This window comes from Eretmochelys imbricata, chromosome 2 (assembly GCF_965152235.1).
Source record: "Eretmochelys imbricata isolate rEreImb1 chromosome 2, rEreImb1.hap1, whole genome shotgun sequence".
Classification (NCBI taxonomy): domain Eukaryota; kingdom Metazoa; phylum Chordata; order Testudines; family Cheloniidae; genus Eretmochelys; species Eretmochelys imbricata.
This window is the reverse complement of record NC_135573.1, coordinates 33,125,513-33,148,245: the sequence shown is the minus strand read 5'-3', so window position 1 is coordinate 33,148,245 and position 22,733 is coordinate 33,125,513. Positions and strand designations below refer to the sequence as shown.

Below are 22,733 nucleotides of genomic sequence, written 5' to 3'. Positions count from 1 at the left end.
TGACCTTCCCTTGGTGAATCCATGCTGACTGTTCCTGATCACTTTCCTCTCATGTAAGTGCTTCAGGATTGATTCCTTGAGGACCTGCTCCATGATTTTTCCGGGGACTGAGGTGAGGCTGACTGGCCTATAGTTCCCAGGATCCTCCTTCTTCCCTTTTTTAAAGATGGGCACTACATTAGCCTTTTTCCAGTTGTCCGGGACTTCCCCCGATCGCCATGAGTTTTCAAAGATAATGGCCAATGGCTCTGCAATCACAGCCACCAACTCCTTTAGCATTCTCGGATGCAATGCATCCAGCCCCATGGACTTGTGCACATCCAGCTTTTCTAAGTAGTCCCTAACCACTTCTTTCTCCACACAGGGCTGGCCACCTACTCCCCATGCTGTGTTGCCCAGCGCAGCAGTCTGGGAGCTGACCTTGTTCATGAAGACAGAGGCAAAAAAAGCATTGAGTACATTAGCTTTTTCCACATCCTCTGTCACTAGATTGCCTCCCTCATTTAGTAAGGGGCCCACACTTTCCTTGGCTTTTTTCTTGTTGCCAACATACCTGAAGAAACCCTTCTTGTTACTCTTAACATCTCTTGCTAGTTGCAGCTCCAGGTGCGATTTGGCCCTCCTGATTTCATTCCTACATGCCCGAGCAATATTTTTATACTCTTCCCTGGTCATTTGTCCAATCTTCCACTTCTTGTAAGCTTCTTTTTTATGTCTAAGATCTGCAAGGATTTCACTGTTAAGCCAAGCTGGTCGCCTGCCATATTTACTATTCTTTCAACACATCGGGATGGTTTGTCCCTGTAACCTCAATAGGGATTCTTTGAAATACAGTCTGCTCTCCTGGACTCCTTTCCCCCTCATGTTATTCCCCCAGGGGATCCTATCCATCAGTTCCCTGAGGGAGTCAAAGTCTGCTTTCCTGAAGTCCAGGGTCCGTTTTTTGCTGCTTACCTTTCTTCCCTGTGTCAGGATCCTGAACTCGACCAACTCATGGTCACTGCCTCCCAGAGTCCCATCCACTTTTGCTTCCCTTGCTAAGTCTTCCCAGTTTGTAAGCAGCAGGTCAAGAAAAGCTCTCCCTCTAGTTGGCTCCTCCAGCATGTGCACCAGGAAATTGTCCCCTACATTTTCCAAAAACTTCCTGGATTGTCTGTGCACCGCTGTAGTGCTCTCCCAGCAGATATCAGGATGATTAAAGTTGCCCAGGAGAACCAGGGCATGTGATCTAGTAGCTTCTGCGAGTTGCCGGAAGAAAGCCTCATCCACCTCATCCCACTGGTCCAGTGGTCTATAGCAGACTCCCACCACTACATCACTCTTGTTGCTCACACTTCTAAACTTAATCCAGAGACACTCAGGTTTTTCTGCAGTTTCATACCGGAGCTCTGAGCAGTCATACTGCTCCCTTACATACAGTGCTACTCCCCCACCTTTTCTGCCCCGCCTGTCCTTCCTGAACAGTTTATAACCATCCATGACAGTACTCCAGTCATGTGAGTTATCCCACCAAATCTCTGTTACTCCAATCACGTCATAATTCCTTGACATCACCAGGACCTCCAGTTCTCCCTGCTTGTTTCCAAGGCTTTGTGCATTTGTATATAGGCGCTTGGAGTGCCTATATACAAATTTAGGTATCATATTGGCCAGCTACCTGGACCCTGAAGAGAACACTCTGGCTCCGATAACTAATGACACCAATCCCAGCAAGGAGGCAGAATGAGCCAAGCATGAGCTGAACCATGAAAAGTGACTAGAGAAACCAGACACATTCTAGAAGCCCTCCTGTTCTTACATGGCTCTGACTGCCGTGGCCATCCAGGAGAGCACCAAGCAAAGGCCCACATACCCAGGGCGCCAAACCTGCCTGTGCATCTGCCGAGGGTGCCAAACCTGAGTGACGCTGTGACCCCGTGTGCCAGGTTGCAGTGCTACTCTCTGAAGTTTGGCCCGCCAAGCTCCCTCATCATAAGTCACGACTCAGGGTAGTCGCCAAGCCAAACTTGGTCAGGACCCAAGTAGGATTGCCACCTCCAAGAGATAGAGAAACTGGCCATTGCCTCCCCACCAGCCTGACCTCTCCCCGGGCCATGACTTCCTATAGCCACCCACTCCCAGGAGGCTCCTGGGAGCCCTCTCCACCTTGGTTCCTGCTCCTTACTCCTCCCTGCTGGTAAGCCTCAGGTCCATCCAGCTTTCCAGTGCAGAGAAGGATAGGAGTCTCCACCACTGCATCAGCATGCTGAGGATCTGGCACATGGAGTGAGACCTGGGTGCCGTGCAGCAGTGCTCCCAGTGGCCATCACACAGTAGTGGAAGCAGCCACCAGTGCCCCTGCACACAGCAATGGTTGTCACTTGCAGTGTGCCGGGGGAGGAGAGGAGTTCCTGTTGTAACCTACCAGTGAAAACCACCCTGGCACATTACAACTGGCATCATATGGGGAAAAAACAGCTAGGCTGGCTATAAATCAGCCAGGTGTTCAGAGGTCCCCCTGATATTGCAGGCCCTGTTCAAGTGCGTTGCAGGCACACTTGTTAATCTGTGCCTGAGATTAGCTCCAGAACCACTGTTATCCAGATTCAACAGGAACATGTTAAGTGCAAAGGCAACTTTAGAATAGGATATTGAAGATATTCCATTCAACCACATACTTCCTCATTCATCTGGTTGCAGGAGATATGTGCAAACAAGACTGAATAAAAAACTAGGCAAAATACTATTTATTATAAGTCTTGCCTCTCCTTGAACTGGAAGTGAAAACTGCAATACATCTGTGTGACACCACCTTCCAGGATGCAGGAGGCAACACAACTGGTCATTCATTAGCCCTAAGGAAAGAGGGAGCATGGCTGTCCACCTTCCTCAGTTTTCTTTGTTTCCTCCATGTGAAAGCATAGAGGAAAGATCATCTTATTAATTTTTTCTAGTCCTGCTGTGGGCAGCAAAAGGAACATCCAGCATGTGAGAGACTTGTTCCCCTGTCTGAAACAGTCATTGGGCCACGACCCTGACTTTATAGGTCAGGGGTGAGGATACGCATGTAGGAATCCCATGTTCAAGTCCCTCTTCCACTGAATATTTATTTATAGCAAGTGGAACAGCTTTAACAGGGGAGGTTCACAGAGCCCACCTTCAACATAAATAGCCCAGTAGTTAGGGCTCTTCAAATGCAGTGAAGTATTTCAAGAAAAATATTAAACTCAAATATTAAGTTTGCAGAGTTCAAAGCCCCTTCCACAATTCACACCACAGTCATGAAAATGAGGCTTATAATTTACTGTGCACTTTGCTACCTTGATGCAAAAGTGAAGAAAAACATTATTTTCCCTATAATTTAGCTGTTATCTTTTTACAGATGGGGCACACATTAAACTGATGTGTATGTAGAATAGGGATTAATTCTGTGAATAATATACAGGAAAATATTTCAGTGTTGGAGACTGGTAGAGTGACGCTACAGATTGCCCATTGTGATCCTAAAGAAATAGAAATATGTATGCTCTTTTTTGAAGCTGAATGCTGAGGTGGAGACTACAAACAACATAACTGTATAGTCTTTATTTGTGACTTAAATCAAAACCCTCACAATCCAAGGGCAGGCATTTCCCGTGCCAGGAGGAGAAACTGTAGACTTTTTTTTTTAAGTGGCTGTTTCTCTGTAGCAGTCAGCACTATTATCATTCCTAAACTTTATCTTTTAGCAAAGAGAAGAAACACATTTTAAAACTTAGTACAACGTTCTCCATTTAAAGCAGATGTTGATATGCTGATAGTCCAGATAATCAGATTTAGCATCTGAGAAAAGCTTGTTCCTGAACTAAATGCACTAACAAGCATGCCAGGCTTCACTGGTTAAGCCATACTAAAAAAATCTTGTATTCTGGAAGCTCTCCAGGATAGCCTCATTTTGTCCCTTCTTGCTCCCACTTATTAATTCCTGCTCAGACTGTTCAGAATGAGCATTGGCTAAAATAGCCAAATATTTATTTGCTCATTATAATTTCCTTCCCAGCCAATCTGAATTCATTTGTAAAATGCCAAGTGTCTTTGGTGGAGTCTACTTCTTGAAGACTATCTGCTGCTGCTGAATTGGTACTTCCTTTCTGCCTCTTAAAAACCAGTGTGCTTCTTTGCATCATGCTCTGTATTTGAACATTATGGGGTATATTTTCAGCCATGCTAAAGGCAGGCCTCCCTCTTTGTGGATGCAGTTGGCACCCATAAAGTTATGTGGGCAAGTCTGAGAAGTGATACCTCTACATACACAAATCAACTATTCTAAATCGCAATCTGTTTTCACCCTCTAACTAGTTATAGGTATAAATGTATACATGGCTCATACCTGGAAAAGGGAGGCCACCATTATGAGAACTTATCCCACAAATCAGATTTGAGTTCAGAGGCATTTTAAAAAAAAAACTCAGAAAATGTCCAGACTTGGTACACTGCTCCCACATTCCAATACTCAAACTATAGTAGACACCTAGGCTAGGTTATTGCAACTCCATGTACATAGTTCCATTTACAATGCTGATGAGACCCATAAACTCTAGTTTTAACTTCTTAGTAACAGCACCAGAAAAATGTTTTGAAATCTTCAGAACACATGCATTACCAACCAAATCAACAGCATAACTTTATTACTGTAAACCTTAACTCTCTCACAACCCACACCATTAACACATATCTCAACTTATATGGTAATCTCCTGAAAGCGGGATCATTGTCTTTTGTCTACAATGTGCCATGTACATCTAAAGCATGGTTTAAATAATGGAATGGAACCCTTATGTTTCTAAAGTTCTGAACAAGTTAGACTGGATTCCTATTTGAGGTTGGATTTTTTTAAAATAAATCAAAGCAACTTTAAAATTAATATACAATTTATGACCTGTATCTCTACAGTATCTAAACTGTTTTTTAAAATATTTTCTTAGTCCATAAAGTATTGTAAGATAGAGATGTTTAGGGTACATATTCTTCAGCTATTATACAAGGATTTTGGAACTACACATTTGTGGCCTTCACCAGAGATCATTAAATGAATAAGCCAAATAATTGATCATAAACACAGTAAATTTAGACTTTTTCTTTTTAAATTCAAGTTTGGTTCTCATTAGTGGAGGCCTAGCTGCTAATTGGTATTTTGTGCATTTTTGAAGTTTATCTTTACACAAGAAGTGTTAAACATGTTTCTGTTCTTTACTGTCTAGCATCAGTATGACAGAATGGCCACAGCAGGAGAACCTAGAACAGAAGGAATCTGGATAGATAGTTTTCTTATCAGGCTTTCCCCAGCCAAAGTTTCTGTAGCCAGAGTTCTAAACAGAAAGCATAAGCTATTAGACATCAGCAGAAGTTCTCAACACAGAAAGGCGGTTCTCAACACAGAAAAGCTTCAGGCTTCTTTCAGCCTAGAATGCACACAAATAACAGAGCTTTCTACAGCACACACTATAGATTGGAACACGTCAGGGTGACTGATTTTCCACTATAAGGATCTCCCAAATCCATTCTCCGGGAAGGGGGAATATAAAAACAGTATAAAGAGATGCTCACTGCAATTAGACTTGTCAGAATTTCCCTCTAAACTCCTGTGACCAATTAGGACCTGGTTGCAGTATCCAGGGGAGTCCTCCTTTCTGCAATGCTGCCACAGTTTTCAGAGGAGCATCTAGCCATGTGGAGTAAAATTTAACTTAATGTGCAAGATACAATATTGGTCACAATTCCTGGTCAGACACTAAAATGACGAAAACCTTTGCATTTCTCATTAAAATTGGAGTGTTCTTTCACACATCATTTACTAGCCTACACCACTGCACTTGCAACCTTCTTGAAAGCTTTTTGTATTACCACAGATGTAACCATATGGCAGATATTTACACATAGTCTTCAAAGATCTTTGAGACCAAGGTGTGCAAGCAGCAGGAGAGTTTGTTCTCTATCTTGGTCGATTCTTGAGGCAGAGTTACACACTGGGAACTGGGTATTGATGTTGTGCTGAGATTCCCGAAAGCAGGAATTGCCCTATATGCTGTCTACCCACCTCTGATCCTAGACTGATGTATGTCATGTAAATAAAACTAGTTACTCTTAGGCCTGGCCTACAGTAGGAAATTAATTCAGTATAACTACATCACTCAGGAGAATGAAAACTCCATAGCCTAAGTGACCGAGATAAACCAACCTAATCCCCAGCATAGACAGCGCTAGGTCAACAGGAATGTTCTCCCATCTACCACATCTTGGGGAGGTGGAATACCAATGCTGACAGGAGAAGCTCTGCCATCAGCCTAATTAGCATCTCCACGGAAGAGGTGCAGCAGTGCAGCTGTACTGTTTTAAGTCCAGACAAGCCCTAAGAATGTAAGTGTCACCATTTCCTCCTCCACCGGAAGCAAGTCTGAAAGACCCTAGACATCTACTATCACGTGTCAGAGGTGCAGCAATACAGTAAGCTATTCATCCAAAAAACCAAGAGAAGATATGCTCTCTTCTCTTGTTGATAAACCATCACCCAACAACGCTATTGGATACTTTGGGGGAAATGGGGAGAGTAGGAGACCCTGTAATCATATGAAAGGATTTTGAGCTGCTCTGTTTTGTTTCTTAAGCACAGTACTGAAAACATTGCTCTTCCACCATTAACTGAAAATAGGGGAAGAACTGAAATAAAATTAACTAAAATTAGTAAAAAAAAAAAAATGGAGTGACAGCAGTAGACTGTGACATTACAGTGCATAAGTTAACAATTAAGCATATGCTAAAAGAAATAAGGTGATGGGTTATAGTTTAAAAGTTTGGTAATTTAAGTGTGCGTACAATGTTGGCACATAGCCAAGGACAGTGAATTGGCAGTTTCAAGCAGTTTGGCCTATGGCTGGTGTGTTGGGAGGGAGAGTAAGGACTGAGGTTAGGTAAAGGTCACTCCAAAACTGAAGCGAGGGGGTCAGTCAGACATGCTCAGTCCAAAACTAGGTGAGAGTCCCCAAACCACAGTAGTAAACATCCCATAACACTAAGTCTTTGTTTGACAGTTAGACTTAGCATTTATGATTGGTCCATACTCATAGACCAATCAGAGAGGGTCTGAAGGTGATTGGACAACAGGTATGCTAATACTAGGATTGGCAAACAAGCCAATCAGAACAGGCCAAAAATTGTATAAAAGACAGAGAACAAGCACGCAAAAGTCAGTCAAGTCAGAAGCAGGAGAACCAGAAGAAACCTAAAAGAACAAAGGAATCAGAAGTAGCAGCAGAAGCAACTGCAGGTTGACAGCAGCAATGCTGCTGAGGCAGAGTAGAAGGATCCTTAAGACAGAGCAAAGAGAAGCCTACAGAGAGCAAACGTTATCTATAGTATAGAGCAATGGTTCTCAAACTGTGGGTTGGGACTCGAAAGTGGGTCACAACCCCATTTTAATGGGGTCACCAGAGCTGGTAGTTAGACTTGCTGGGGCCTTGGGCCAAAGCCCAAGTCCTACCATCCTGGGCCAAAGCCTGAGCTCCATGGCCCTGTAGCTCAGTTTACAGGTCCCCCCCAACTGGGGCTGAAGCCATGGGGCTTCCGCTTTGGCCCACCCTCCTTGGGCAGCACGGCCTGGGCAGGCTCAGGCTTCAGTCCATCCTCCTGGGGTTATGTAATCTTTGTTGTCAGAAGGGGATCGCAGTGCAGTGAAGTTTGAGAACCCATGGTGATAGGGTTAATGAATGTGTATGCTTTGGATAATAAAAATGAGTGTTTGTGGTGTGTATGTTTATATTACTATATATAAAGTTTAGAGTTTACTAAGATTGCTGTCAGTGTCCTGCATAGGATTGATATCTGCAGAATATAATCCCTTAAGCCATTCCACCTATGACACTATGGTCTTGAGTAGTTTAATATGTATACCTGTGCTAAGGGATTTATATTTTAATTTAGGCTTAGATTAATTGTATTAGGAAAGGTTGGTTACACTAAATAAAGAAAATACTTTGTTTTGGAAAAGTACTGCATTTGTGTCAGTCCTTTGAGCAGATGGCTGTATCCATGTCCTCCCAGGGTGAACAGATCTAGTCTGTTCTGGTTTCAGAGTTGCAGCCGTGTTAGTCTGTATTCGCAAAAAGGAGTACTTGTGGCACCTTAGAGACTAACAAATTTATTTGAGCATAAGCTTTCATGAGCTACAGCTCACTTCATCAGAGTTTCCTGAAGGACATAGGGAAATCCTTGGTAAACCCTGGCAATTCTACTCAGGCAGCCCCCTCATTTCACCTTGCAGGAACAAATTAATAGATCAACATCTTGGGAACCCAGAATGAAGCAATAGGAAGGCTACTCTGGGATCCTTGAGTGTGTTCTTGGGGTAACAGTAAGTGTTGATGTACAATTAACATTTGATGTAATTTTTTTTTCCTTGATGTAAATCTGTCTCTACCTAGGAAGGTGCAGATCCATACTACAAAACTGTTGAAACCCACACGGCATTTTCCTAAATAACAGGAACATATTTAACTGAAAAGTGAACCTAAAGCAGCAATTCCACATTCCAATAATGTGAGTTAAATAAATGCTACTATTTCTCCTTAAGAACTAACCACCCAAATAATCAAAATGTGGCTGAACACGTTACAGAAGTTTCCAAATATTTGTTACAGCTGTCCCGATAAAATATACTTAAACAGCAATATTTTATTCTAAATATCTGATTTTAGTATAAGATAAATAGTAAACCTTTAAAAATTGCTAATTTTACATGTTAAGTAATGAAACCACAATAAAATGCCTTATCTGCATATATTAAACTTTAATCATCATATATACTCTGCCATCTGAGAAACGGTTGGGCTTCGGTTACACTCAGTCATCTGTTGGCAAAGACACATCAGAACTCTTATTTCATGATGTAGCCAGAACAGAACCACCTGGGAGCTCTGTTATAGCCAGAGCTATAGCCCTGTTTAGCTGAGGTTGTTAATCCTGTCAAAATGTTTTCTTCCCAAGAAAAAATCTGATACTGGATGACATCCAAGACCATTAGCTCTCAAGGTTCCAGAGTAGCTGGAAAGGTATTTAACTCTAAATCAGCTAAGCAGCCAGTTATCTTTTTATCAATATCATTTAAAGACACTTCTGAATAGGGCTGATCAAAAAAATTTCCATAAACTATTATTGAAAGAAAATGGATTTGACAAAACATTTCATGTTGATGTTTTCAATTGAAACTAAGCGATCTGACTTTCCTGAATTGAAATGTTTCATTTCTGCTCAGTTCAACATTGAACTGTGTTCTCCTGAACTGCCAGTGCCTCATGACTGACGTAGTTCTGGTGCCTCAGAATTCTGTTCCACTCTATGTGCCTGGGGCTCACTGGCCTAGACTAAGTCTCTTACGATGCACCACAGCCATGATGCATTGCAGTGAGTCAGCAACAAGGGAGACTGTGGTGAATAATGGGTGACGTAGTCCCAAAAAGGAGGGCAGTCCTTGTGAGAGAATGGGGGCATGAGACACAAGAAATACAATTCCTAGGAGGAACCGCAGAAGTTCAGGTAGACAGATTAATGTCAAACTGCCCTGAAACAAAACCCGTGTTTGGTTCAACAAACTGAAATATTTCATTTGGATTTGCCCAATGGAACATTTCCAATTTTTGATGAAGTCAACTTCCTGGAAATTTTTCAAAGAAAATTAATTTTCCATTTTTCGCATTGAAATTTTCTATGGAAAAAAAATCTGACCAGCTCTACCCATGACTAATTTGTTGAGTGGAAATCAAATTATTTTACCACAAACTTTCCCACATAAAATATTACTGCAAATATGAAAACAAAGACATCTAGATTTGTACTCATGGAAGAAATGTTTCTATAAGACATTATTATTGTAGGATAATTAGAAGCTGTTAAATATAGAGACAGTATCTTCACCAATATATAGTTCTCCTCTGAAAATTACCTTTGTAAACATAGAATCATGAGCGGTCTGTTTGTTAGTTCTTGATACTTGCCATATAAAGCATGCGACTTTACAAGCGACTTTTTCCTATCAGCTGTGAAAATGCAATCTGAGCTTTGAAAGTCAAGGTGGGTTTTTACCTCCTAATGCGTCACAGTCAATAACGAAGGTTCTGCAGCCCAGATACCCTCAAGTTATGACCATACTATCCCATTGTCTTTGAAATTCTGCCCTCGGTGCCACCGGTGCAGTACCCTTGCCTTCAGTATGTTTGCACAGGTGAGAAAGCTTGGAACTTACTGAATTATTTTGTGGATGATGATGGAGGAATAGAATCCAGCTTGGTCTCACTTAGTAGAGTTAACAAGAGGTAAAATAAACAGTTCAAATATACTTTAATTACCAAAGACAGGGAACAGATCTCTGAATATACCCAGGGCACAAAGTTGTTGAATACACAGCGGCCTTCTGATGCTTTTCAGAATAAAAGTGCATGTAAGTGTCTCCTTTAACACACTTTTTGAAATTATGTTAGGAGAGATGAGTATTTGTTTTCTAAATATAACATGTCCAACAAAATAAATATTTACTTTTTCATTTTAAAATTTTACAGAAAAGTTTCCCCAATGGTTAGCAGTTGGAGTTAACTGACACAGGGACAGAGGCAATAACTGAAGCTTTACCCTGCTGTTCCTTCAGTTCCTGATAGATAGGAAGTCTCTGCTCCTAGTGCTGCAGAGAAATGTAAGAGTACTGGAAAACCAATTTCCAAAATCCAACTCAAACAGCACAGAATTTGAAGTCCTCCTCCCTCCAGTTATACATCTGTGTCACAGAGACAACTCCCTTCCCCTTCAAACTTAGGACTTTTCCCCTTGAAGCTCAGGAGTTTAATGTGACACTCATCTCTTGGGCCCACCTCCTTTCTCGCTTACAAAATAATTAGTCACAAAATGGCAATCATTGTTTCTATAATGATACAGACAAACTGGAGGGAGTTCTGAGAAGAACAACAAACATGTTCAAAGGCTGGAGGGACTGACTTACAATGAAAGATTAAAAGGGCCAGGGATGTATAGCTTGCCAAGCAATGATTAATGGGGGATGTGAGAACAGTCTACAAATAGATGGAGGGTGTAAACATTAAGGAGAATAATAATTTACAGAGGTACACAGGGGACAGAAGTATGACTAATGAGATGAAAGGGAACATTTATGCTGAATTTGAGAGAGAACTTCCAAATATTTCTGGCTAGGGATCTATGCAAGTCACAGCACTTGGGACCCTTAATAATTAGACTAGATGAAACACTAAAAAGTTTACTGTAGACAACAGCTTGGCATTGGCAGGAGGATGGACTGGATAAACTAAATAGTCTTTTCCATCTGTAACTCCTGTGATTCTATGAGACATATTACACCAATGCAACAGGGTAATATATATAACATTTAGCAGAATACAAACGTGACATTTCCAATTGGAAATAATAGTTTAATCTATAGAACTGACAATCAAAATATTGTCAGGTAACCTGTTTGAAGTCATTAGTGTGTCACCCTACTTTAAAGCTGGAAAGAACTGAGGCCCTATGTGAAACCATCTTTTACTTGCAGCCCAGGCTATATCTGCAAGCACTGAGGAAGAGATGAAGGGTTCCTCTTCAGAAGTTATATGTGATGCACAGCCATACAGACAGATGGGTAACATCTCAGTCTATCATAAATATGGAACTGAAGCAAATAATATGGAAGGTAAATGCAACTCTACTCCTTCTCCTGCAAGGATCTATGAAATCAGAAAAAAAAATGCTTCTGAAGTTATCAAGTACAATGCAGACCACATAAATAGTAACTGAAATGTAAACTAAATGTACAGAAATAGAAAACATATGTCAAAAGCACATTTACTTGACCCTATTCCACCAAAAATATCATTATTTCCTGTTCAGTTTAATTCATCACAATCTACAATCATCTTTAGTTATATAATCTAATACATATCCCACATGTTGCTGTGAGTATATACACTCAGAACATTAGAAGAAAAGTTTTATTATCATACCCTCTTAACAGATATTTACAGAGATTATGATTCTTAAAGTCACTAAATATTATTTCCCTTACAGTTTCCTTTATTTTCCCAAGTTAAAAACTCAGAACATGTAATATTAGGACAATGCCATATTTGTAAAGAGCACTGACTCTATTCTCTCCAAGCCAGACTGTACTTGATTTCTTGCTTCCCAAAATATTACAATTGAACTAAACATTTCTGGTGACCAATCATTTAACATCACAAAATATGATCAAATAATGATATCTTAGGACTTATCTCCATGGCAAGTTACTGCACGACAAGCCAGGGTGTGAATCTACAGTGGACCAGCCTACCACTCAGTAAAGTTCCATGTGAACACTGCTGCAGCTCAGTAAAAGTCCATAGTGAAGCTTAGCATATTACTACTTGAAGGTACAGTATGCCCACTCTGGGACTTTCAGTGTGATGCAGCAATGTCTAAATGGGACATTATTGTGCAGCAAGCTCATGCACTATAGTTTCACACCCTGACTTGCAGAACAGTAACTTGCCATGTAGACAAACGCTGAGACCACTATTGTGCAAACAGTTAAAATATAAAAGATACAGCAAAGAGTCAGCTTCAGCTTTGGAGCTGAACTCATATTGGACAGAGAAAAGGCCACCTCCTTCCAGCCAATGTCTCTTGAGAGAGAGGGTACCTTTAAATGGTGTCCAGAGTTCTATAGGATCACACACCAGGATTTGCTTATCATAAGTACTCTGTACAAAACTATTCAGGATGAGCCCTTAATCCTGAGACTCCGGAAAGACAAGCAGGAATCTCCATGAAGTGGGATGCCAAGAGATAGCTGCTATATTGAGTAGCTATAAAGATGCTTGGAAATAGTAGCGTTCCACAACTACAGTCAATACTGCAGGCCTTCCACACTGAATGGAACTCTTGCATTTGCCTACAACATATTTTCTTGGTCATCTAGTGGGGGGTTCTCAACCAAGGGGTATGTGTAGCCCTTGGGGCACGCAGAAGTCTTCCGGGGGTACACCAACTCATCCAGATCAATGTTTTTCAACCTGGGGTTGCGACCTGGGAGGGGAGGTCACATGTGCAGGTCTGGCATTAGGGGGTGGTAGCCACACCACAGGAGGCTCCACAAAGCTAAGTTACATGTTTCAGCTCTGCGTGGTGGGGCACAGGCTTCAGGGGTACAGTAATCTGGAAAGGTTTAGAACCACTGACCTAGTGAATAAAATCTTCAATATATGGTCAAAGAACTTAACTTGGGCATGACCCGTGCATTTCTTGACTCAATATGAGAAGGCTTACCATAGCTGCCTTACAATTAAAACAGTGCCATAGGGGGTCCTCTGTGAGTCTTTCTTGCCTTAGATACAGACCACGCTCACTCCAGGCCACTTCCATCATCATTGTGCTTTATTATACTGTTCTAGCAGGCCATTGCTTGTAGTGCTGTCTACATATTTACACATCCCAGCCAGCTCCCCCTCTTGCTTCTGGGGGAAAGATGGCGGCGGCGGCAGCCAGCTCTGCCTTCCTTCAGGGTCTCTACCCCTTTCTAGGGCTTCCTTCCTCTCTATTTATCTGCTCCTAGCTGCTGGGGCTGCTTCTCCCTCTAATTAGCCATTCAACTATGGCTCCACCTGTTAATTGATCCTCTATTTAGGTCCCAATTAACCTTTATTAGTGGGGATTTGAGTGACAGGGTACTGGGTCAGCTCCTGCCTCAGGATTCCTGTCACACAGAGGAGATGAAGGATCTAATCCATGGGCTGGATGGGTAGACAAGGTTTTTCCCCTTCTTTTAAAACTCAGACAGATAAGAATTATAGACCCCAGATATTAAACATTTCTGAAACAGTGTTGCTTCTGCACTGAAGCACCCACATGAATACTGTGGGCCAATAGCAGATTCTGTGAAGCAAATTATCAGGACTTCGACTGAAAATCACCTGTAAAAATCCATTTTCAGGGAACTCTCAACATAACTGCAAAGGTGATGGAACTGCTGCACCCCTGGGGCTTGAAGTGCTTTCCATCATATCCAGGGTTCACAGTTTGGTTCAATGGTTCTCAGCACCTCCACTATACAAATTGTTCCAGCACCCCCTGCATAACTGGCCATTACATGCATGAATTCCTGTTTGAATACACAACTTCACCCATGTGTCTCAAATCACAAGGGGGAAGGGGTTGGGGTGGAAACCTATATGGTTGTATCTGTCCTATCTAGAGTTTGAACTGGAGAAAAAAAAAATCTGGTATTCTCCCAAACTCCACCCCATAAACTAACCTCCATGCACCAGAAACACCAAAAGAAGGCCTCAAAACAAGAAGTAATTCAAAGTACATTGTATAGATCTTCATAATGTGATAATCCCCTTCCTTTATTTTGTACCAGCAGAAAAACAGTTAACAAATCAGATCTCATCATTATCACTTTTGGACTGCAGAATTAGCACACTACTGAAATCAACAGGCCAATTTACATATATCAGCTATCAGTTCAGACTGTCAGCAAACGGAAGCAAACATGATTACATTGGTTTACATGTTGTTTGCATTCTGAAAGTTATTGAGGAGCACTAAAGATTTAGCAAGAATAGACTCTGGGGCACAAGATGGTAGCCTCCTGGAAAAAATACCAGCTCACTGAGCTACCATGAATCAGCCCAATTCAACCTCCGATTCTGCCTTTCCTGCCTGCCTCCTCTCTTCCCCCCACAAATATCCATCAATGCAGGACTGCTCTCCCAGGGCTTTTTCTAGTGGGATTTTCCCCCTGTTTAGTTTAAATGTCTCAGGAGGCAGGGCTCTCATCACTCCCTTTGGGCAATTCTTCCACACCATAACAGATCTTACTCCCACGATGTTTTTTTCCTGATATTCAGACAAAGTTTTCCCCTTTCTTAATGTGTCAGCTAATTACCCTTGAAAAAGTCATGGAAAATGGAAAGCCCAACTCTGAAACAAGAGCAGGGCTTTACAAATTGTAAATAAACACATAAATAATAAAAAAGATTAATACTGGATGTATGTTAAAGTGTAGTACAACTAATTTTAAAGCAGTACCAGGAGTCTGTATGGTAGCTTCTTGTTTGGGCTACATTTAAATTGCTGACAAAATGGTATCGAATTATTTTTCAAAGGAGAGAGTGTTCTGCTGCTAGTTTTGTAAACAAAACTTCAGTGGTTTTGAATGAACACTATAGGCTGACAAGTTTTTAACCACATGATAAACAGGTATATTGGTATAAAATATTGTATTGATGTGACAACAATATTCATTGGCTATTAATCTAGTCAAATATTGCTATTTGTTATATTAAAAGTAAAAATGATTTGCCTCACATTTCCTCTCTGTAAACAAGGATTAAAATTCCCATGTTTTCACTTTGTGTAAGAATAGCACTTAAATTTGCAAACAAAGTAGAGTTGCAAGTAGTATATGTATTTCCAGCTATTCAAAATTTGGATCACATAAAGCACTGTCATCATCCATAGATCCAACATATTGAGTCTTATGGTTTACTAGGTTAACAATCTATAAATGAAAGTGGTAAAAGATAAAATTAGCTAAATCTAAGCAATAATGCTTGACTTATTCAGTATGCCTTGTCTTTTTAAAAAAGACGTAGGGTAGCTAGTAGTTTTGTTTAATGTGGTTTAAAGGGCTGAACATTTTTACCCAGCACATAAACATATTGTATGTGTTGTACATACAATAAATGAAGACGCTGCATTGAGAGAGAGAAATTTTAAACCATTAGGATGAGATAGGTAGGAGTGTAGGGGGAGAAGAAAAAGTGCCACTATGCATTGTCCCCCCTCCTGCCCCCCACTCCCCAGTGGACTGGCTCTGTGTGCAGTACTGTGGTTCTACTGCCTTTTTGCCCATGCATAACTGCACAAGGTAGAGTAAGGGCACCATTTTCTCTCTTGCTTGGACTATATAGCTCTGTTTTCCCAGTTATAAATGGGACTTAAATTAGAAAAAGCTCAAAAAATTGTTTAGGGGGGAGTGTTCTTACCTCCTGGACAGTGCCTCACAGCCATTTTACATCTTCTGGACTCTGCAATGGTTGGGCAAGGTATTGTGTCCTTTGCCGGCTTTTTCACAATTTGCCTTGTTCTTGTTTCCAGACCCCATTTAAATCCACAGGTTTTGTTATTTCTGCTGCAAGTTCCCCATTCACTCCATGGACCCACTTCACAGCCTTCTGATAAAGCAAAACAGGTCATAAATTAGTGGGCTTTGTCTGTATCCGTGTCTTTCTTTCACAATACATGGCAACTCTAACTAGCAAGTGTATTAAATTAGAAGTTATTGCTTGTAAAATTTATTGTTCGGTGAAATCTCAGTTTATGATTTTAGTTTGCAGTTTTTACAAGGTAATTGTATCAGAAACCTGAATTATCCTAAAAACTGACACAGACAACAACTACCCAACCACAGATTCTCTGTAACAATTCCCTCTTCATGACTTTCATTATTTTCATGGTTTTGTAACAATTCTCTCATCAAATGGTGCCTGTTTTATATTTGACACTATTGTATCCAGAAGATTCTAGCTTGTATTTTTAGGTTGTCTATCCTTTGAAACTAAAAATGTTCATCCAGAAGTTACAATCTGTGTCTTCTACTCAAGCAGTGTACAAAGTAGTTTTTGTACCAAAAAGAATGGTCTTTTGAAACTTTGATTGGTGGGCATATTCTGAGAGTGTTGTTCACATAAAGGCTCAGTTTTTATAAAAATGAAAACATCACATGACATGATTCCAGATGTGAGGCAAATCCACAACCAAACCAGGGCTGCTCACTCAGCTGCCTCTCCAACAGATCCATGACAGGTCTATGGCAGCAGCTGAGGAGGACGACTTCTTTGCAGAGCACCTGCTCCACAACATCCTGTTTGGTGTGCAGGTGGTGGAATCCCCCTCGGTGCACCGGAGGTTGGTCCTGGCTAGTGCCACCAGGATCAGAGATCTCCTAGACTATGATTGAAGGGACTGGGTGGACTCCATAGTGCTCAGCCAGAGCATGGGACTCACCACCCTCATCTTCCCTATCGTGTGCTCCAGGAGGTGAGGGCAGCCTTATTGCCCACCTGCACCTGGCCCTCCGGACCCCACCATCGGGCCCCTGCCCTGCAAGCCTCCCCAGCCACCCCTGACATACCACCTGAACCAGCTGCACAACATGCAGCTGATCTGCCTCTGAATCACCCCCAGGAAACATCTGTATGTACTAGTGCGCCACATCCTGCATTTCCTTGCCCTCATGTTCCACCCTGACACCAACTGGAGGGTAAGTATTCCACTCTGATCCCACGGCCTGCTGGGGATATTAGTTGGTGGCTCCTTCATGAAGCTGTGAGCACAAATGTATACCTGGAATGGTTCACCACCTCCCCTGACACCTGCCCCTTCTGCAGTGAGAGGAAGACACTGGTGCATTTATATAGGGTACATCAGACTGGAGAAGCCCTTCGTCCAGCGCCTCCAAAACCTTAAGTTCTGGCTGCACTTTTCCCCAAACATCTTGATCTATACACACCCCATCTGTGGTTCTATGAAGTCACGAGACCTCCTCGTCAACCTCCTCCTAGTGCTGGCCAAGGTGGTCCTCTATCATACCAGGAAGCGGAAGCTGGATGCAGGGGCAGGAGAGGGTTGCAACTGGGAGCCTATTTCTGATCCCTTTTCAAGTCACATCTCCAGGCAAAGTTCCTCTGGGCTGTGTCCACTGACTCCCTGGAGAAGCAGTGAGTACTGTCCGAGGTTCTCTGCTCAGTGTTCCCCTTTGGATCCCAGATTTTATCCCTGTGACCTTCACTCCCATCCCTGTTTTTTCTTTTGTTGTCCCTAGTCATTAGTTGATGCCTGGGTCTGGTTCCCCCTCCCTCTGATGCTGCAGGGGAGGGCCTTTAGTAAAGGCAGGCCCATAGCTACCCATCCCCAAAGCCTCAATGGATCCCCCTCCAACAGAACTGCAGTGAGCATGCAGATATACAGCAAAAACCCAGCTGTACTGACTTACCTTTCCCAGCACCTGCAGTGACTCAGCCATCAAGCATGTGGCAGCAATCTATCCCTGAGTGGAGGCTGGGTCAGATGACCCCCCAGGCTCTGATATTTTCCCAGCCCGGTCAGAGCTGTACAGCAGTCTGTACACTAGCATTACCTGTCCAGGAACTCTCTTGCTGTCTCCCTGTGTATCAGATTCTCTCAGCCTGCTGCTGTCCCAGCCTTGCCCAAGCCCTGTTCCAGTCTTGTCCTTGCCCTGCTCTGACCTTGCCCCAGGCCTTGCCTCCACCTCCTGACCTCATGGGACTCTGACCACCCAGCTTTGGCCTGTATCTGGACTCCAGCTACAGTACTGATTTGGTTTCTAACCACCCAGCTTCAACCTCTGGCCTGCAGCTCGGCTTTGGCTACAGTACTACTTCTGGCTTGCCTACAGACTATGATACTGGTTCTGACCCCAGCCTGTCCTCGAATCTCAGTCCCAGCGCTACCCTCAGCCCAGGCCTGCCCTGACCACTAGGCTATCAGGAGACAGCGCCTCACATTACGAGTTGGAACTTTAACAAAAATATCAAATATCATGAGACTCACTCAGAGTCAGCAACGCTGTCTCAGTTTTATAAACTTTAAACTTTATATGCTTTAAACTGGGAGTCGCTCCTTTTCTGAAGTAAACCAAAGCCATGGCAGGAATTCAGTTCAGTAGCTTTTACAGAATCTGCAATTAGTACTCACCATACTTTTGCATATGGGAGTGATTCAAACACTGGGAGGTGGTGAGGTGAATTCAGGTTCCCTATCTCTGTCCTTTAATTCTACCCCATGTGCCCTGTGTGTGTGGATGTGGAAGCGCATGTATTTTTCCTCTTGGCTGTTGGGCCTCACAAGGAGTAACCCCCACCAGGTTTCATGTGCTCCTATTTTTCCCTCCAACAGTGTGGGGATACAGGGGAGAGGCAGAGAGAACACACTGGGATTAGCAGCACTATTAGGGCCACCCAGCAAGGACCAGAAACTGGAAATACAAATCCTCTCTCTGCTCCCATCCTGCCCCCTACACATGTGACATGGAAGAGAGCAGAGGGCTTCAGAAAAAACTGAATAAAGGCGGAGTTAAAATTTCCTGCTCAGTATGAACTCAGCCAGCAGGAGTGCACCAACCCCATAATTATATATATTATATGTAAATGCCTGATTTATAAGTTTTCAGGACGATGAGGTTTTTAAAAAGCCAAGGTATAAGACACTAAGGATGGTGACTTATAACAAAATTGACCAAACTCTGATGTAGGGGAAGGGCAGAGCACCCCATAGTGTGCTATTTAAAAATCTAGAGAAAGTCACAATGTTAGAGAGAGAGAGGTTTTTTGAGAACAGTGACTAATTTATTGAAATAAAAAAGAGATGACATTAGTAGTTTCATGTAGTATATATACACCAACGTTAGTAAGAAAAAAAAATTGTGTGATGTAATTACTTGAACTTGTCCCCTTTAATATCTAGAGAATTCAAAATGTCAGCACAAGACTATTATAAATTTCAGTCCCAATTAATAAGGCATTTTGAAATCAGAAGTGCAGAATAAATCCAGCAGGCATTTCATAAAGATACAGGTGTTAAAATAACTACTATGATAGAGTTGTACAAAGACACTCACCCACGCATTCCATAGTTTCCTCTAAGGATGCAAATCCATCCGGGCATTCTCCAAAACAACGGCCTCTGTGTAAGTAAAAGCCAGCTTTGCATTTGGTGCAAAAGTCTCTGCTAAAGCAAGAGTCGCAGTTTTCTATTCTGCATCCTGAGATATATTTTAAAAGTTTTCAGTTAGAATAAGGCCAAACATGAAAACACAAGTTGTAAAGCAATGAAATAGCAAAAATAGAAGAATTTTAAAAAGGGATGCCGTCACCCTGAAATCCACCCAGTATTTTTTTAAAAAATTACCTTTAGCTACCACATTTGCCCCAGAATCCTCATGCTATCTTCTGTGATTTTAGAACTACATTTTCCTATTTTTAAAACATATATTTTTTCTCTTCCTGGTTGCTGTATTAAAAATACACCCAAACAACAGAAACTGACTCAATAGTGGAAATTGTGAAGTTGACTATGCACAAAGTGCTGCCAAACGCATAAAGAAGTTAAAATGTCTATTTTTTGTCTTGCCTTAGATTTTAAACAGTAGGTACAATAACATTTTTAAAAAGTGAAACTTTTGAGTTGACTATCCTCCTGTGTGGGGTAACATTGGGTTTAATAGAACTATATTTTGTTGTGGTTTCCTCCTCCTACCCCCCGCCTGTATTTAAACACATTTGTGGGGGAAGAGCGAGATATTTGGAGAAAGAGGAATCGATAATGTGCTAACATATATCATTGTTGCCTATCGTTGCACACAGGGTCCAAATAATTTCCATTAGTTGACCATGAATAGACTATTAGCAAAAAGAAAAGGAGTACTTGTGGCACCTTAGAGACTAACCAATTTATTTGAGCATAAGCTTTTGTGAGCTACAGCTCACTTCATTGGATGCTGCATCCGATGAAGTGAGCTGTAGCTCACGAAAGCTTATGCTCAAATAAATTGGTTAGTCTCTAAGGTGCCACAAGTACTCCTTTTCTTTTTGCGAATACAGACTAACACAGCTGTTACTCTGAAGACTATTAGCAGCCACTTGAGAATGTTTTCTTATGCTATTTTTGATTTCTAAACTCACATATGAATCCATATGCTATGGTACAGATACACAGTTCTTCCAGATTTTATTTGCAAATAGCATTTAGCACCCAGTATCCTGACTTTCTGCTTCTCTTTTTGTTAGAAATATACATGCCATACATCTCTTTTACAGCATATGTAAGTAGCTTCCATGCTGCATCTCAGGATTTTGATTTCCTTCCTCAGTTGTTGACTAGCTTTCTCTCCCCGTTTCTAAAATATATAGTCACAGTGCTAGCTGTGCTGAAACTGTTATAGACTGGTTGCTTTTACCGACTGCCCAGCTATAGTTACATATCAAGCTGATGCCTATGTGTTACTTAGGTCTACATCGCTGCTGCTCATGTGTGTCCCAGAAGTAATATTCAAGGAGCAATCTGTTAAGGTCTCAAGAAATTGCTTCTCAACCTTCTGTTTACAAGACATCATATGACCCAGTTTATATATGGGTCACCCACTCTGTTTTAAACAGGAAAAAGGTAACTAAATCTAATTTTGCTGAGGGTATATAAGCTAAGACAAAGTATAGGCTCTCCCTTATCCCAAGGACTCTGGTCTGGTCCTATGCACAAAGTAGGATGCTGGCAGGGAAGAGGCTTCTGCTTCCCCAAAGCAACACATCTAGGGACCAATCCTCCTCGTCTTGTGCTTCCTAAACTTTCACTGGACCTCTAGGATATTAGCTTTCTGATACAGATATTAGAGCTATTACTAAAAAGATGATTAAGGGTGTTTATTACTTGAAAAAAGGTAAACACTCAGAAATCAGTAACCATGAAAACCTTTAAGATAGACATGTCAGACATTGAGTTAGTATATAAAACAGGAATATAACTTCCTGGTTTATAAATGAGCCATCACACATGAAAAGGGGAACAGGTGATTTAGAGAGAGAGAAATTTAGATATATACACACAGAGAGGTCTGAAAACTAGGGATACTTAAAAGGCTATTTTATGGAATAATTAAATAAAATAGTATTGCTCCTTCTGCAAGGTTTTGGTTAGCAGGCTACACACACACACACACACACACACGCCAGGGCAAAATGTCCAAAAGCTAACAGAAAAATCCATTGATAAAATAAGAGTCACACACATTATAAATCATGTATATTATTTGAAATATTTTACTCCTTTTTAAAATACATAAACTGCACCAATATATGCAAAGGAGCTAGTTGATCCAGTGTGCTTTTTCTGAAATAGCTATTTGTAAATTCCTCTAAGAACCATGCAAGTTTATAAATTCTTTAAAAACAAGGACTTTAGTATTTATTCTTGAACCTTAGAGGGCCAAAAGTTACAATAGGGCCACTTAAATTGATGGCACGTTTTATCTTCTGCAGCAGCTAGGGAAACAGAAGGCATTTTACAGCAACTCTTATTGTGATGTTGGACTATAAGTTAAGCAGTTTGCACAGGAAAAGTAATTTGAACATTGGGACCCCTTTGTGATTGTGTGTAACCCATGTGCCTAATAGGGAGATATCTCTGAGAGACCCATTGGGAGGAGGTAGGAGTGAGTTGTGTCTGGGTCATTGTTGCTAGGCGTATTGGAATTGGGTGTGATAGTTTTGGGTCTGCTCCAATAGGTTCCCGGTTGCTGGGGTCAGACTCCATGAGGGCAAGCAGTCAGGGCAGTTGCTTTGCAGAAGGCCATGTGCCCTGTGTGGGTTGGGAGAAGCTGAGCCTAGGAGCAGGAGCAGGCAGGCTGTTGTTCCTAACTCTAAAACATTTTGCAGCAGGTCAGTGATATTGTTAACCCTCTAACAGGGAAGCATGGACAATGCTAATTATAGCAAGGGGAAATTGGGAGGGAAAAATAACTTTATTTTAATTGTATGCTTTGATTGATTTTAGCCAAACTCTTCTAGTTAAATTGTCTCAACTAGTCTGATTCACCAATTTTTCTTTAAATGTAGGAATAGGGAAAGTTTTGTATCTTCTTGTAACATGGTTTTCTTTAAATCTAT

The 22,733-nt window shown here is 41.6% G+C and overlaps 1 protein-coding gene across 2 annotated transcripts in view; it reads right to left on the bottom strand.

Annotated features, from left to right (window-relative positions):
- RSPO2 (R-spondin 2) overlaps positions 1-22,733 on the bottom strand; it is a 169,969-nt gene that overhangs the window by 64,312 nt on the left and 82,924 nt on the right. The window contains exons 3-4 of one of the 2 annotated variants that reach the window (XM_077808858.1): positions 19,694-19,837; positions 16,041-16,229 (exon numbers count right to left, since the gene is read on the bottom strand). In XM_077808858.1, the coding sequence (XP_077664984.1) occupies positions 16,041-16,229; positions 19,694-19,837 (333 nt within the window). The remainder of the gene's footprint in view (positions 1-16,040; positions 16,230-19,693; positions 19,838-22,733) is intronic. The other variant, XM_077808859.1, reaches the window with a different exon arrangement.